Below are 16,025 nucleotides of genomic sequence, written 5' to 3'. Positions count from 1 at the left end.
TTAATTTGGATCAAAACTATCCTCCCTTTTATTTTCTAGTTCCTGAACTGAAAAATCATTTTCTCATAAAAACCTCTGGTTTTCAGTTTTGCCACTTGGATAAGCCCTAGAAGCAGCACATGAATTTTAAGTGACAAATATTACTTGCAAGGTATCATTTCAAACAGTACACTCTAACGTGTGACTAATGCATTGCATTTTTTCTATTACTGTTTACACTGTTGCAAATCCAATTTTACGTAGCAATATCTCATGTAGCCACTTAAAAATACACCTGTAACACATGTTTCCCGCTACCTATTTTGAAAAGTCTCCTTTCACTCACAGGATCCCATTTTAAAGCACAATCCCAGCTTGGCACTAAACCGTGGGAGTCCCAGGCCTAAATTTTAGAATTATCCTGTAAGAAATAAAATTTTCAATTCGTGAAAGAAATACTCATCAAACAGTTATAGAAGACAATAAATGATACTGTATATGCTTTCATAAATAGTTAATTGATTGCTGGGGTCCAACAGGTCAATAGATGACTTAAGAGAATGGCTCAAAGCCATCTGTAACAGATACCACAGCTTGTACCTGGCTCTAACCAGACCACTACAAGCTAATTTTTGATGCATCCTTAATAAAAGGCATGAGGCTTCTTGGTGATTCCACTTGTCCCTTAGCAAAAAACCAAAAGAAAAGAAAAAAACCCAACCCAACCAAACCTTATTATTTGGTTACAAGAAATAGATTTGTAAATAGAAACTAGGTAAGACACGCTGCTATCTTTGGACTCCCTTTAAGACTGCTTTCATTAGCCACCTGTCAGGAAAAAGAAACAATTCCTCAGCTTCCTACAAGGGGGGGGGGGGGGGGGGGGGGGGAATAAAAAGGAAAAAAAAATATCTAAAAATACAGTTTGAAGCTCCCTGTTTCGCCGATGCAGAAAGCAACAACAAAGGCCCATACATCGCTCGGCTCCCCGCAGAACCAGGTACCGTCCAAACACTCTAAGTCTGTCTTTTTGCTTTAGTCTGGAAGGGAATAGCATCAAACGTGATTATTTGTAACAGACCCCCAGCACTGTATTACCAAAACAAAAGCCTGTGCTCTGCAATACACCGGTAAACAACGCTGTGAGCTCCCGGAGCCCACAAGGGGCTCGCGGCCAGCCCGAGTCCTGCCAGCCATTCCCATCCCAGGTAATTAAATATAACCTGCCTGAATAAAGATTTAAGCCTACAGAAGGAATTTCAGAAATCCACTCTGAAATTTGGAGAGATTTGGAACAGTCGGTCTTCTTGTAAATCAGGCCGTTCATTTAGGTTTTTACACAAAACCTGCTTTTTTAATATATTTAGAGGTCTTAAGATAGAGAGCAATGCCTAACAATAATTTCTGAAGTATTTGGGCCCCTTGTCGTGCACACTGGGAAGAACCAACCTGACCACAGACACTCTTGGATAATCCTAAGAGGCTAAATATAATAAATAAATATAATATAATAAAGTGCTTGGGAATAAGATTTTTCAGTTCATGTTCCTACATCCAAAATTCATTGTCAAGAGGGGCTCAAAGCTTTGTACTCTTAAAACCCTTGCCACTAGTTAGATACCTGACATGGAGCCTAGATTTAGGCTATTATGAAAATCTTAACCTGAAACAGACTTTGGGGTAATTGTTTTAAATCTTGGCCATTCCTAAGAAAGCAAGAGAAAGAAGAAAAGCCTCTGAAAACCATTTATAAGAGTAATTAATTTGCATTTAAACTTGCGGAGAAAATTCTGTAGTCCTTTTTAGGCTTATTCACTAAGACAGTAGTGAGGAACTGCACACAACCATGCTAGAAAACATCCAACACCAGAGAAAACATTTAAAAAAATTACTCAAAGCCAGAAAAAAACTAGAACACCTGATGTTCCTGCCCCCTTCATGTTCTTAAGTCCCAGTATGGCTTGTGTTTGCTGGTCTTGAGAAGTTAACTGTGCCTAAAATACTACGGGTGTTCAATCTACACAACTTATTACTTCTTGTATTGAAGATTAATGAACAGCACTTGCATGTACCGGAATTTATAAACACCTGCAGGCAGAGCTTACGTTCAGAAGCATCACATCCACCCAGTCATGGCTACAACTCAAACACCAGTGCATTAACTGACTGTCATGTCCATTAGGGACTACCTTTAGAGAGAATTTTTGAACACATGGAGAAAAGAAAAAGATATATTGCTCTGCAAAATTTACTATAAAATCTATTTTAGTCTAATTTTGACATGGGACCGTGCCAAAGCTCATGGATCTGAAGGGAGAGCTATTTTTGTCTTACAGATACACACATTGAGGAATGGGTTTGTGCATATGTTCCTACTTATTTATCACTGGAATAGGAGGGGGGGAAGGCTGCAGCAGCTTGCCCATGAACACGCTTATCCCATTTGCGTGGATGACATGGCCATGAATCCGCAGGCTGGTCCGCTCATCGGACAACTTCAGTTTTCTGATGTGCCAGCCCTTGGCTGACAGCACCGCTCTTCTACTCTGCACTACCTGAAGCCCCCAAAAGTGGAAAAAACCTTGAATAATAAAGATTTTGTGGGGCAGAAAGACCCTGCAGGCCCCCGAGCGGGTTGAGCAGAGCTGACCCGCGTGGCTCGGCACCACGAGGGATGCTGGCTGCGTCACCTCCAGATCTACCCGGCTGTCCTGGTTTCGACGACACCGACGCTTATCGGCAGAGGCGCAGGGTTGGGCTGGGACCCGGCAGAGCTGCCTTCAGCCTGCCCTCGCTGCCAGGACCGGCGAAATCCCTCGGTCAGCTCTGGGAATGGGGGGTGGAGGTTAGGAGCTCTGGTGCGGGCCGGTGCTGGCCCTGGCAGCGCTGTGCCTTGCTCACTGTGCCCATGCTAAGGGACTGCAGGATGGGGCTGCCTCCAGGTGCAAAAGCCAATGCTCCTCCGCAGGGAAACAAAGCAGCCACGCGTGATGGAGTGCAAGCCATATCAGAAGAGGTGGGGTTTGGGAGAGGCAACCTAACCTTAAAGTCATTTTACATGATTCAAATAAAACCAAAATATTTCAGTCCATTACTAATGCTGGACAAAGCACATCCTTAACACTTGGAAACATGAGTTGTTTTTCCCATTGCTTCCCAACAAACTCCACACTGGAAACGAGAAATGCCAAACCAGGCAGTTCCAGTGCTGCTGGACTGTAGAAACCCGAAAGCAACACTGGGAATTGCTGAGCAGCAGCACCCCTGACCACCCCCCTCGCGGGAGGCCAGCCTCGGAAACACTTTCAGACATAATACTTCCCACTATAAAATACATTAAAGGTCTCTAATCCTAATCTTGTAGGATCTCTCTGATATGGAGATCGTGTCCCTTGAAGCACCCTCATTGAATTGCAGAGAGATGCCAGCACGTGAAATGCTCACAGGACAGACCCTCCGCCGCCTGAGGACGAGACCTGACCTCAGTTCCCGGCAGTGGTGGGGAGCATAGCCGGGAAACACCGCGGCAGAGATAAGGACACAGCCTCTCCCCTGGGTTTTCCAGCTCTGAGCCCCACGCCAGAATCCTCAATGCCCTATGCGGTGCGTGAGGAGAAGCACGCGTGAAAATCCTGATACACGACAGCTAGCTCAGGGGTTTGGCAGATACGTGAGGTCAGGGCACTGCCTAAGCCGGCAAGAAATGCTGAAGATAGGGATGCTTCAGATTCCAGCTGCCTCTCGGGCACCGGGAGCGGGGCAGGGCTCTCCGAAAACACATTCCTCCACTGGGAAGCAGCAGCCCTGAGCCCTCTCCCGGCGTCAGGTAACTAAGCCCTTTCTTTGCAAAGCAAGGGCTGCTCTATTCTTTCAAAACAATGTTATCATTTGGCAGCGGCGCTCCTGCTTATCTGGCAGCTTGAGCATTACCCAGAATGTGGAAGAACAGGGCTCCACGGCTGCCCCTCTGCCCGGGGGCTCTGTGGTGGGGAGAAACCACCACCCCCCCGCCCCGACCCCAGCTTGCAAGGGGTCTGGGCATGGCAGAGCAACTGCAGCTCCCAGGCGGAGGATCTCCTCCCAAGGTGGCCCCTGTATTCTCCCTACACCTCAAAACTCACTGCTGCTGACCCCGCAGCCCCCCCCGGGGCTCTGCGCCCGCTGAGCAGAGTTAGCAGGAGCCGCACGATTCACATCCAGCTGCTCACCTTCTTGCAAACACCTAGGTTCAACTCGTCTGGTGTCAGCTCTGTCCTTCTGGCATCAAACCCACTGCGAACGGGCCCAATCCAAGAGCACGGCTAAAATACTTGCCCGTTACCCAGACAAACATCTCGCTGAAGGTGAGGAACACCTCAAAAGGAACAAGCAGCAAACAGGATCTCACCTCCTCACAACCCAGCTCTGGCCTCACCTCAACTGGTGTCCTTCTGGCAGAAGACTGTGATCCCAAAACCTCTGCCAAGAAGGGCAGGACATCCCTCCTTTGGGCTCAGCCGAGGAATGTGCCACCCAAGAGGGGCAGGAATTGAACCCTAATGAGCCATCCTCCTGTAGCCCCTCTTCCTTAGGGCCCTGTCCCCCAGGGAGGTCGGGGTATCAGCGCAGGCTCTTCATCCGCACCCTCACGTACGAGGGGACAAAGGGACGGGGAGGCTCTGCTCACCCCTGGACGGAGGCAGAAGAGCAGAAGGACGCGTCCTCTCCCAGCACGAGGCAACCAGAGGCACCCCACCCCCTGCCCAAAGAGCAAGAGCCGCGGATGCGCAGCCACTGCCGAAAAACCGCAGCTCTCAGCGCGGCGTGGTTAATGTGAGCCGACACCTCCCGCAGCAACCACTTCAGCTTCATCTGCTGCATTGCGCAAGGCAGATGCCCTCAAGGCTCCACCAGGTCCCGCAGCCACAGCTCTCCAGGTTGCCCGTCCGTCCCTGCTGTCTGTCCGTCTGGCCCTGCGGCACTGGGCATTGCAACACAACCACCCAGCTCGTCGCCGGTGCCCAAAACCACTGCCAAAGGCCAGCTCCCACCACCGCCAGGTCTTTGCACCACCATGACACGTACGCACACCCGCCGGCTGACCCTGCCAGGACAGCCATCAGCAGGAGATAACACTTCGAACCACCGCAGAAAGACACGATAGCTCGTCAGCCAAAGCCCCAGCTCTGCTCGTCTTGGAGAGCAGCGGTTTTGCATCCGAGGCAAGGAGTCCTGGTTTCCATCAGCTCTCCAGTGGAGACCTCAGCCTCGCCAGGATCGCTCTAACACACCAACCACTGCAAAAAATTATACAACACAACCAACTGGGACAGAAGCTTGAAGAGGCATTGTAAAATTGATTAGTCGTCAAAATCATCAGACCATAAAAGAAGCTCCAGCTGTGCTCCTCTTATTTGCATAGAGAAATGCAAGAGGCAGGGCTCTAGTTAAAATTAATTCCTTCTTTTTTTTTTTTTTTTGTTTTTTGTTTACTAGAGCCTAAGTTACTCTGGTTGACAATTAAGCCCATTATCCAACTTCTTTCTTTTCTAGCACCCCAGTGCCTTTTTTCACAGCCTATGAAGAAGAAAAAAGGAAAAAAAAGGAAAATTCCAATAACTGCTATTTTAAAATGAAAAATGCAAGTTTACAAAGAGCTCAGGAAGGTGTTTGGACCATTTAACCTTCTGTTTTAAGACCCCAGCAGAGGACTCAACACAAACAATTCCTTTCAAATCAACAGCAATTTCAAGTCACCCCGCTGCGTATGAGCTCAAAGTTAAGCACTGGCCCAAATGTTCTGCCAGATCCTTGGCGTAAGTGTAGGAGGGCAAGAGAAAACAAAGATTTAAATTTTGGCTAGTACACTTCTGCAAAATCACTGTCAGCACATATTTTTCAGTTCATACAAAATCCAGTGGAGGAAATTTAAAACAATAACTAACTTGGAGGCGAGCGGTTCAGAAAAACTGCAGAAGAAAAACCATAATACGATGTAACTCATGGGACTGCTCAACACTAATCATTAAGCTGGGTGCTTACAGTATCCCATTGCAAACCGGGTCCTTTTGGTTCAGTTTTAAAACTGACCCACAGGTTTTGCGGATGCTGTGGCAAAACCACCAAGAATGACCCGTTTTAATAGTTAAAATATTCCCTCTCTGTAGACGCCTGCCTTACCAGAGGCTATTTGCTGTAGATGCTCTGTACAACGGTTCCCCAGCCCTGGGTACCACAAGGAGTCCACTGCAAACAACAGGTTTTTATGCCTGGGTACCATGGATGCCAAGAGCAAAACCTCAGCAAAGCCACGACCAACATCATGACCTAAGACCTTAAGACCACATCCCAATTCTACCTTCGCATTCGTCACCCTAAGAAACAAGAATTCATAAACCCATCACAGAAATTCTCCCTTTCTCCATTTTCCATGTTGGAAAAAAAATATTCAAGCCGGTAAACAAAGATTCTCCAAAGAAGGAGCAAGAAGTTGCCTGGTCATACTCCCAGACAAAGCCAGGCCAACCTGCAGTTACATCAGGTTGGGTTTTTTTAACTCGTCTAGTCAAGCTCTGCCCATCTCCAGCCTCCCCGGGCCCCTGTTCCCGCACCCGATTACCCTCGCTGTGACCATTTCTTCTCTAACACCTCATTGAGAAAGCTCTCACTAATATCTCAGCTGGAGCAATACAGAGGACAACGAGCCCTTCTCATTCCCACTGCAATCGTTTCTGCCTGCATGCTAATTTGTAAACTAGCCAAACAGAAGACAAACTTGGGGCTGGAAGTTGTTTTATTGTCATTTTTCTGTCCTTTGGGCAGGATGGGCAGCGCTGACGTGGCACATAGCTGCCTTTCTCTGTACGTTCAGACAGACGGCCTCCGAAGAGTGCAAAACTCTGGGCTTTTCCAAGACAATTGTATTTATACTGCTATCTTACAGGGAAGAAATCCAGCAACTGTATTTTGGGGGGAAACAGGAGCAAAACACTGGATTTGTGCCTCGTGCACAGCTCTACCAAATAGCAGCACACGGCTTCATGGCACACGGACAGGCAGCACCGATGGTGCCAGTCCCGACCCGCGCACACCCTTCTCCTCCCCAGTCGCCAAAGCCTCTTTGGGCTTTACCCGATTATGACTCCAGCCAACTTGCTTAACACCACTATCATCAAGAACCTTTAACAAGCACCAGCGATCCCATAAGCCTGCTTTTTATTGCACGGCAGAAGCCTAATTACACATGATTAAATTCTGTCAAAAATTAAAGCCCACACACTTGCTGTACAATTGAAATCAGCCCTTTTAGGTACCAAATAAAAGCAATGCTAACATTTCAAAGACATGCTGGCAACACAGCTGAACCAGATTACATTACTGACCCTAAACAAATTGAGGGCATTCCTTACTCTTCCTCTGAGTCCCTTTCCTTTATTTTCTAGATATGCTAGTGTTGTAAATACATTCACTTGGATCCATGCCCTGAATTGTGAACATACAAGTCCCAAGGATTAATGAGTGATGCAGCTCAAACACTTAGTAACTCCGTATTACACGTTCTTACTCTCCTGCAGTCCCCTGCTACTTTCTCCAGCATAATATGTTGTTGAACCTCACTATAAAGGTTCAGAAGTGTTTTGGTCCAAGCCCTTTTATTTTTGTGACACCACCTTTAATGAAGCTTGAGCTTTTTAAATACAAGTCACACATCACTTAATTTTTACAGAAACAAGCACTGCACATGAAATACAACCTGTGTGCAAAATGGGAGAAGATCTGTATAAGATACGCGCTGTGATGGGAAATGAAATCTAAAGCAAGCACATCTAAGATATTTAGGGATTTTCGTTAGAGGAGGAGCATCATTTTAGCAAAATGTAGTATTGCACATCAGAAGTGAAGGAAAGTTTGTGGCTATGGTACTTCCCATGAGTCCTCTGAAAGTGACCAGGAAGAGGTTTTGTCACACCTGGGGAACAGCAATGATACAGCAAAAACATGGTCACATGGAAAAAAACACAGTAGGTACTCTGAGAAGATGGAGCTAAGGTGGGATACTGCCATCACCTTGCTCTCCCGGCTCACCTCCAGTACTATGCGACCACCAAAAGCAAGCCCCAAACCCCAAGTGACTGCCCAGCCATCCATGCCCTTGCTCTGCCCCTCAACATGGATGTATGCCTACAAAAAGGGAAACAGCACCTGACAAGTTCTAAGGGGACTTTTTTTCTTTTAAATAATCACATAAGAAATCTTCTACAGCTTAACAAGCAAATATCATTAGATACTATATTTTTAATTACATGCATATATGTAACAAATGGATGAACTCATTATGTCAAACCCAGGCAGCATCCCTTTACATACCTGATCTGTGCCTCTTCCAAAACACTTGCATTAAGGAACGTTCTTCTTGAATAATATGGGAAAACGGGCGCAATAACTAAAATGGGTTCCTCTATGCATTTAGGCTAAAAAGCCTTTCATGTCCCCCTCCTCCTGCCCTCAGAGCTAATACCAAGTGCAAGGAGCAAAGAAATACTGAGCTCAAGAAGTAAGGGCTGGGGTGGACCTAGCCTGCAGTAAATAACCCGCATCATCCAGCCTCAGTGTCCCCGAGCCCCGTGCCCCGGTCCCCAGACCGGCCGTGGGACCCAGGAGCGCTGTGCTCTGGGCAGGGAGGGGGTAGACGGAGCCTGCCTTGGATGACTAGACAACTTGGGAGGGGGGAAGGAAAAAAACCAAACCAACCCCAAAACCCCAAACCAAAACAAAACCAGAGATGGCTTTGTGCCTGGTGTGGCTAAAGAGCTGCGTTCTGGCGGCTTTTGAGCTTGCTCAGTGCTGCTGACAGGAGGAAAAGGCGCCAGCAGCAGGGAGCAGCCATGTTCCCCGAGCAGGGCTGGGGGAAGGCTCCCTCCGGGGAATTCATACTCACCTGGCGGTTTCATGTAATATTGCTCAATATCAGACATGTCCGTATGCAGCGCACAATCGAGATAGTGGAGGATAACTTTTCTACTGAAGTAGTACCTCATGCCCATCAGAAAGATGGGCAAACAGCAGGTCAGCAGGAAGGACTTGGTCACAACAAAGCATATTACTATGGAGATAAGGAAGAGAAATAAACGATACCTGTCAGAAAAGAGAATTTAGTGTTGATTTCGGAATACAAACTCATTATTCAAAAAAAAAAAAACAAGCACAGACAAAATACACATTTGCAGTACACACACAATTCACGCTCTCGAGATTATCGTGTTACGTGACGGCGTATCACGCCGAGATAACCCCCGAGAAGTTTATGGGGGTGCCTGGAGAGAGCCGGCGGGGAGGATGCCGCCATGCCACGGCAGGTCCCACCGAACACCCGCAGCCCCCGGCAGAGAGGACGCCGAGGGCCAGGCACACCCCAGGCCCCGCTTGGCTTTCCCCGGTGAGGCCGAAACGTGGCCGGGGCGGAAGAGCCACGCTGCAGGCGCTCCGCTCCGCAGCCATGTGTTTGTCACTGCGGCATTACTATTTCCATCACGGGAAGCACCGACTCCCGGGGAAGACACCCCGCTCGCCTCGATGCCGGGGATGCTGCCGAAGACCTGGGGGGGGGCTTCTGCGGACACCCCCGAGATGGCGGCTTCCCCGCCGGCATGACCCCGGCCTCGCAGAGCCGCCGGCTGAGCCCCCCTATGCCCCAAGTTTCTGCTGGGGGTCCTCCTCCAGCCCAGGGCCCTGTCCTCCCCCCTGGCTGGGGCACGGGGAGGGGTGCAACCTGCCTGCAACCCCCAAGGGCGTGAGAAACCACCCCAAAGCTTGCTAAGGGGGGGGGGGGGCACATTTGCAAGGGGGGTAGGGCACACATTATTAATAATGTGACCCCCGCTTACGTGCAATTATATACGGGGGGGGGGATGTTATTATTTGCACAGGGAGGGGGGCACCTTGCAGGCACTCTGGGAGGTGACCCCCCCCCCCTCCGGCTCGGCCCTGCTGCAGGGGGTTACCCCCCCCCCCAAGCCGGGGGGGGGGGGGGGGGCTCCACTGGCGGGCCCGGCTGTCTCCAGGCAACGTCGGCACGCGGCGGCCCCCCCCCCCTCCGCGCTGGGCTGCGCGGGGGCGGTGCAGTGCGCGGTGCAAGGCCCCCCCCCCCCCCCCCCAAAAAAAAAGGCCTGGAATAACTAAAAGGACGACTCTACCCTCACCCCCGCGCAACCTACGCGGCGACACCCCCCCCCCCCCCCAACTCCCCTCCCTTAAAACCCGCGCACGGTCGCGCATCCCCCAGCAAGGCTCCCCCCCCCCCCATCATCATCATCATCATCATCATCATCATTCCCCCCCCCCCCCGCCCCTCCAAGCCCCCCTGCCCCCGCCGCAGCGCTGCGGCTCCGCGGCCGCTCCGCACGATGCTGCGGCGTTCCCCCGGCCGCGCACACCGCAGCGCGCCCGGGGCGGCGGGTCCCCGGCTCCTCCCGCCTCTCCGACCATTTTGTGAAGACCCAGGGCGCGGGGGGGGGGGGGGGGGGGGGAAAAAAAAAAAAAAAGCCGCGACCCCCTCCCCCAAAAGGGAGCAGATACTCACCGGCCAGCAGCCCGTAGAGCAGCTGAGTGAGGGGCTGCTGCTTCAGCCCCCTGAACGCCGTGTTGGGGATCCGCTCCATGATACCCTCGTAAAATATGCGGCGCACCACCTCCTGCTCGGAGGGGTGGAATTCGCGGATATAGACATTGTCGCGTCTGGGGTCCTCTTTTGGGGAGCTGAGGGGTGGCGGGGGGGAGGAAGGGGAGCCCGCCAAAGAGGGCCACATCTGGGAGGAAGAAACAATGATCGTATCTTTTTTGGATCCCGGGATTGATTCATGATCTTCCGCCACAATCTTGGTCTCACAAACCATCTTGGGAGACAGACAATGCATGCAAACCGGCCGCGGGGAGGGGGCGGAGGAGAAAAACGGGAGGGGGGGGGGGGAAGGATATATAAAAAAAATTTAAAAAAATTAAAATTAAAAAAAAAAAAAGGAAAAGGGGAGGGGGAAGGAGCGGGGCGCGGAGCAGGGACGGAGACCCGCCAGGCAGCGGCGGCGGCGGCTGCGCGGGGCGCGGAGCGGCGCGGCCGGGCGGGACGGGAGAAAGGACCTCCACTGCATTTTGGAGAAGCATTTATAGGGCGGGGGGGGGCCGCGGGTCCCCGGGGTCCTAGCGCCCCCCGCATTGGCTGCGCAGGGTCGCCATGTGATCGGGGGGGGGGGGCGGGACGCGCCCCCCCCCCCCAATCCCCATCCCTATCCCCATCCCTATCCCTATCCCTGCACCGCCCTCTTGCAAATTACTACGGCGCGTCCCTGCGCGGGGGGCGGCGGCGGGCCGGCTTCCTCCCGGGGGCTCGCACATCTCTACCCGCATCCACCGGTGCATGGGGCGGGGGGGGGGGAACACACACGTTATTTATTTATTTACAGCGAAAGCACCATACTCCCGGCAGCTTTCTGGAATAGTCGCTGCGGGTGCGCGGCGCTGCGCGGAGCGCTGCGGGAGCCTGCGGAGCCGCGGGGGACGGGGGGGGGGGACAAACACGAAGACACGGGGGGGGGGTGTCGGCATCGGTCGCACCGCGTCCCGGCGGGCTGCGGCGCGGGCTGCTCCGTGGTGAGTCATTCACCCCGGCGGAGCGTCCCTGCGCAGCTCCGCGGGGCGCGGAGGGGGGTGCGGGAACGGGAACGCTCTGCGGGGGGGGGTGTGTCTGTGTGCAGCCGCCAGCGCCTCCCGAGCCCAAATAAATCCCCCTCCCCATATATCAGCGTGTCCCCGTCCCCCCCCACCCCGCCCCGCCCCGGTCGGTAACTTTTCTTCCCGTGCCCACGCCGCTGCGCGGTGCGGGAGCGCGGCCGGCCCCGCCGCCTCCGCGGGGCGGAGAGAAGGGGCTGGGGGGGGGGGTGCGCAGGGAGGAGGACGGGCTCCTCCTCTTCGCAGGACCCGAAAAGCTTCGGCCTCTCCCGGTTGGAACCGGCCGGCATCTGCCCGAGGCATGCGCCGTGCACGGCCGGTGCAGGGACGGGGAGGAGGCGGGAGGATGCTGGGCGGGGAGCCGGGGTGCCCCGGACCCCCCCTTCCCGCGAGGTGCATCCCCCGAGAGCTTCATCTGTGCCTCCCCCCGCCAGGTGACACCCGTGTAGCCACCCCTGCGGGGTGCAGCTCTGCCTCCCCACAAGTTTCACCTGTGCATCCCACCCGGGAGGTGCATCCCCCTGGGACACGCACCCCCCCCCGCAAGCTTCAGCTGTGCCTCCGCCTGCAAGGTGCACCCACGCACCCCCCCCTCCGAAAGTTTCATCTGTGTCTTTTCCTCCTGCAAGGTGCACCAGTGCATCCCCCTGCCAGGAGGCACCCTTGCACCTACCCCTGTTTGAGTTTTATCCCTGCATCCCCCTGCGAGGTGCACCCATGCACCCCCCTACAAGCTTCATCCCTGCATCCCCCCGGGAGGTGCACCCGTCCATCAGCGAGTGCGGCTGTGTTGCTGGCACCCTGCAAGATTTGCTGCCCCGGGAGCCCCCAGGGTACGTTTTCGTCCTCAGGAAGATGCACGGTGACTGGATCTTTGCTTCAAGCTAAAGCATCACTGTGATGATTTCATTGTGGTTTCATTGCTTCACTTTTCTATTAAAAATTGTTCAGGAGTTAAGAGACATGAGAGAGGGGAGAGGGGCAAGGATTAGGTAAGGGCTTGGAAACCTTCCCACCCAGAGGAGTGGTGCCAGCACCCCGCAGGCTCGCAGTGCATCGGGTGTCCCTGGTGGGACGCTCCTCAGGCGGCTGTGGGACCCACTCGTGGTCAGACCCTGCAGTGCTGCCAGCCTGCTCGGAGGGGCTGGCACGGCACGGTCTTGCTAGCAGCAGGCTCAAGTGCCCGCAGAGTTCCCATTTCTAACGAGCATCTTCTGCAACTGCAGCCAGAGCAACCCCCAGTTCCCAAAGCCTGCGACTGTCTGAACCAGAGATCAAAATGTACAATTATAAAAGATGGCATGGCGCAGGTACGACGGCGGCCTTGCTGCTCGGTGGATGCGTTAGCCAAAAGAGCAACATCTCCTGCTCGAGAGTGGAGCCTCCTGTGGGAAGGACATCCCCCCATGGGGAGAGGCAAGACATACAGCATCCCCACGTCCCCCCCGTCACGTCTTACCTCAGCAAGGATCAGTTGGAATCCTGCACTCAGGAGATACCTGGCAGCCCCAAATTCACTAATGCAAAGGCAAAGAGTCTGTGAATGGGGAAAAAAAAAAAAAAAAATCGGGGCAGTGTTTGCCTTTGAATTCTGAAAGCTTCGGGCCAAAGATAGGAGGTTGCTGTTTCAAAAATATAATTAAAATAACACTTAGTTTCCATATGCCTGGGTTAAGCAGGCATTTATTTTTGTTTGATCCTTTCTAGTCAGATGCGTTGCTTATTTATGAAATAACTACAGTAATAAAAACAACCCATTCCTTAAAAAAAAACACCCCACTGCAGTTATATAACAGCCAGGGGAGCTCCCAGTTCCAGTCCCAGGCTATGGACCTGAGTGTTTGCGGATGAGTTATCTTTAGAAAGGCACTAAATACTTGTTTACTATTTATGCTGCCACATTTGAGCATCTTATGTACAGTAATTAATATCCCCTATTCCCCCGAGGTGAGGGGGTACCGTCATCCTCTGCCTCAGCGAGGGAACTGAGGCACAGAGGAACGCAGTGATTTATGCACCATCATGCAGTAACTCGAAGAAGACACAGGCACCGGACCAGATTTCCCAAGTCCTCCTCACTGTCTGAATGCCAAACTTTGCCTTTCTTACTGCAAAGCCAAGATTTCAGCTTTCTCTGTAAACAGGGGTGAAGGGGAGGCTCTGGGGGTGCCGCTGCATGGTGGGGAGGAGGGATAGGGAAGGAGCAGGCAGCCGTGACTGACCGAACCAAATGTCAGTGCAAATCAAGGGCCTCGCTGAAATCAATTGCAAAAGCCAGTCAGGTTCGCAGACGGCAGATTTGGGCCCCTGGAATAAAAAGGATATTGTTAACAGCAGCTTGCTGGCAAGGCAACTGCTCTGCCAGGAGCTTTCAGTCTTTAAGAACGCAGTTGTCATCCCAAGTCACTGAGGATTTTGCTCTCGGGTTTACTCCCGCTCCTCCAGGACCTGAGGGTAAATCTCCCACATGCCATGACCGACCGCTGAACCTCATGGATAGAACTAATTTAATTAAGATGGACAGTTTAGAGTTTGAATGTCGTGCCAGTGCTCTCAGCAGCTCTCACTGCACAGTTTAAAGAAGGAGCCTGTATAGATGTTTGATCCATTGGTTCGGCTGGGGAAAAAAAACTCGGATAACCAGGGCAGCTTGCGCAGTTCTGGGGGCTGAGGGCATTTGAGTATTTCGGTAAGTAACACGTTTTGCCTTCAGCAGGTCTGCTTTAGGCTGACTTTGCTTTGCATTAGCACTTCAAACTAGGAAGCCTTGGAAGTGTCATTATTTATCCTTCCCAAAACTGCAGCTCTCACCTTGGGTCGAGGGGAGTCACTCCCCTTTTCGGGTTGTAGGAAGCACCCAGCAGACATACAACAGAATTACCACTTCCCCTGCTGGGAAGCTCACACCCTGCTCTCGGTCTGAAATTTTAGGGTTTCTATCCAACCCCGGGCTGTGAATGACTTGAAATGTCTTCTTCCAACTAGATTTTGCTTTAACTCTTGAAGCAATGAGATCTGTGTGATTGCAAACGAAGCAAATGATTTGGGATGAGCAGTTACTCTTGCAGAGCATCTGTACTTAAGGAGCAGGGAACGCCAAGGCAGGCCTCCTTGACCCACTGCTCAGTATCTGCTGGGCAAGGAGAGAGTGCTGCTGGCTCTACTATCTTTCTTCTGCAAAAGCTACAAGCAGCCACAATCCTTTGCTCATCAGGGGCTGTGTCAGTCAACCTCAGCAATTAACTGGTTGACAGCAAAAACTGCCCCAGGTTATGTTAATGGAGCGATTCCAGAACGGCTCATCCCAGCAGGATGAGGCTGTCTGGCAGGGATGGCTCCCACCCTGTCCTTTGCAATGGCTCCATCAGCAAGCGAGGAAGAAAGGTATCCAGGTTTAAAGCCCTTCTTCTCAACTACCTCCAGGTTCTCCTTCAGCCTGGACCTTGGTCATTTCAACTGTTTTTTTCATGCTTGACCCGAGATGCCCGGAGCAGGCTGACCCCCCCCAGCACCGCCGGCTGTTCAGCCACAGCAGCCTCCTACCCTCCTGCTCTACTGGGCTGGAAAAAAAGTAAAAGCCTCTCTGTTGACTGCAGATGTGCATATGAATGTGAGGCATTTGCCTAATAAATATCTTCCTAAAGGGGGATTAATTAGCATCCCAAGATTTGCTCTCACTGCACTCCCTCTGATGGCAGCAGCTCTGCAGCAGCTTCTCTTAGGGGCACTTAGTTTCCACTGAGAGCGCGTTGCTGGCCCTTTTCCCGACGCATAGACCCCCGAGCCCAGGGACTCGCAAAACTTTTGCTCAGGAGCCGTCACCGGTAGCAGCACCCGTGCCGTGCGAGAGGTTGGCAGTAGCCGCTCACACATCCCAGTTTCCACAGTCTTGCTGTACGCCGTGACCCGTTGCAGCAGCGATTCAGGCTCCTTCCTTCTGTGGCTGTCTGGGTGCCACGAATAATAAGTCACTATAAAACCTGACGTGCCATATTATTTCCAGCTTGTAGAACTCTGTGAATTGGTAACCAAGGGCCAGAGGTGGGATCCGCTGGCAGACATAGACCTCTGCCAGGTGGACCTTGGTGTCAGAGTTGGCTGCCTTCCACTCTGGGCACAGCAAAGGGGGAAAACCAGCCTCTTCGGAGGCACGAAGGCTCCCTACCCAATGTGGACCTCTAAAATAGATCGGATGAATCATGTGCTAAAAGCAGTTGGGTTTGTCTATGAACAGAGTGCAGGGTGACTAGATTGTCTGTGGAAGTCTCCCCGGGGGATATCTGAAGATGAATCTCTTCCTACAACTTTTCTGGGTTGAAAGAATTTTGTGGGTTGTGAATAAAATA

The 16,025-nt window shown here is 52.1% G+C and overlaps 1 protein-coding gene across 1 annotated transcript in view; it reads right to left on the bottom strand.

Moving 5' to 3' along the window:
- The window catches only part of NAT8L (N-acetyltransferase 8 like), a 37,924-nt gene extending 26,728 nt beyond the window's left edge, over positions 1–11,196 (bottom strand). The window contains exons 1-2 of the mRNA XM_030019837.2: positions 10,538–11,196; positions 8,897–9,061 (exon numbers count right to left, since the gene is read on the bottom strand). Coding sequence (XP_029875697.1) covers positions 8,897–9,061; positions 10,538–10,871 — 499 coding nt within the window. The 5' untranslated portion in view covers positions 10,872–11,196. The remainder of the gene's footprint in view (positions 1–8,896; positions 9,062–10,537) is intronic.
- Positions 11,197–16,025: the final 4,829 nt, after the last annotated feature.

Source organism: Aquila chrysaetos, chromosome 1 (assembly GCF_900496995.4).
Source record: "Aquila chrysaetos chrysaetos chromosome 1, bAquChr1.4, whole genome shotgun sequence".
Lineage (NCBI taxonomy): Eukaryota > Metazoa > Chordata > Aves > Accipitriformes > Accipitridae > Aquila > Aquila chrysaetos.
The sequence above is the reverse complement of the archived record's forward strand: the minus strand, read 5'-3'. Positions and strand labels throughout refer to the sequence as shown.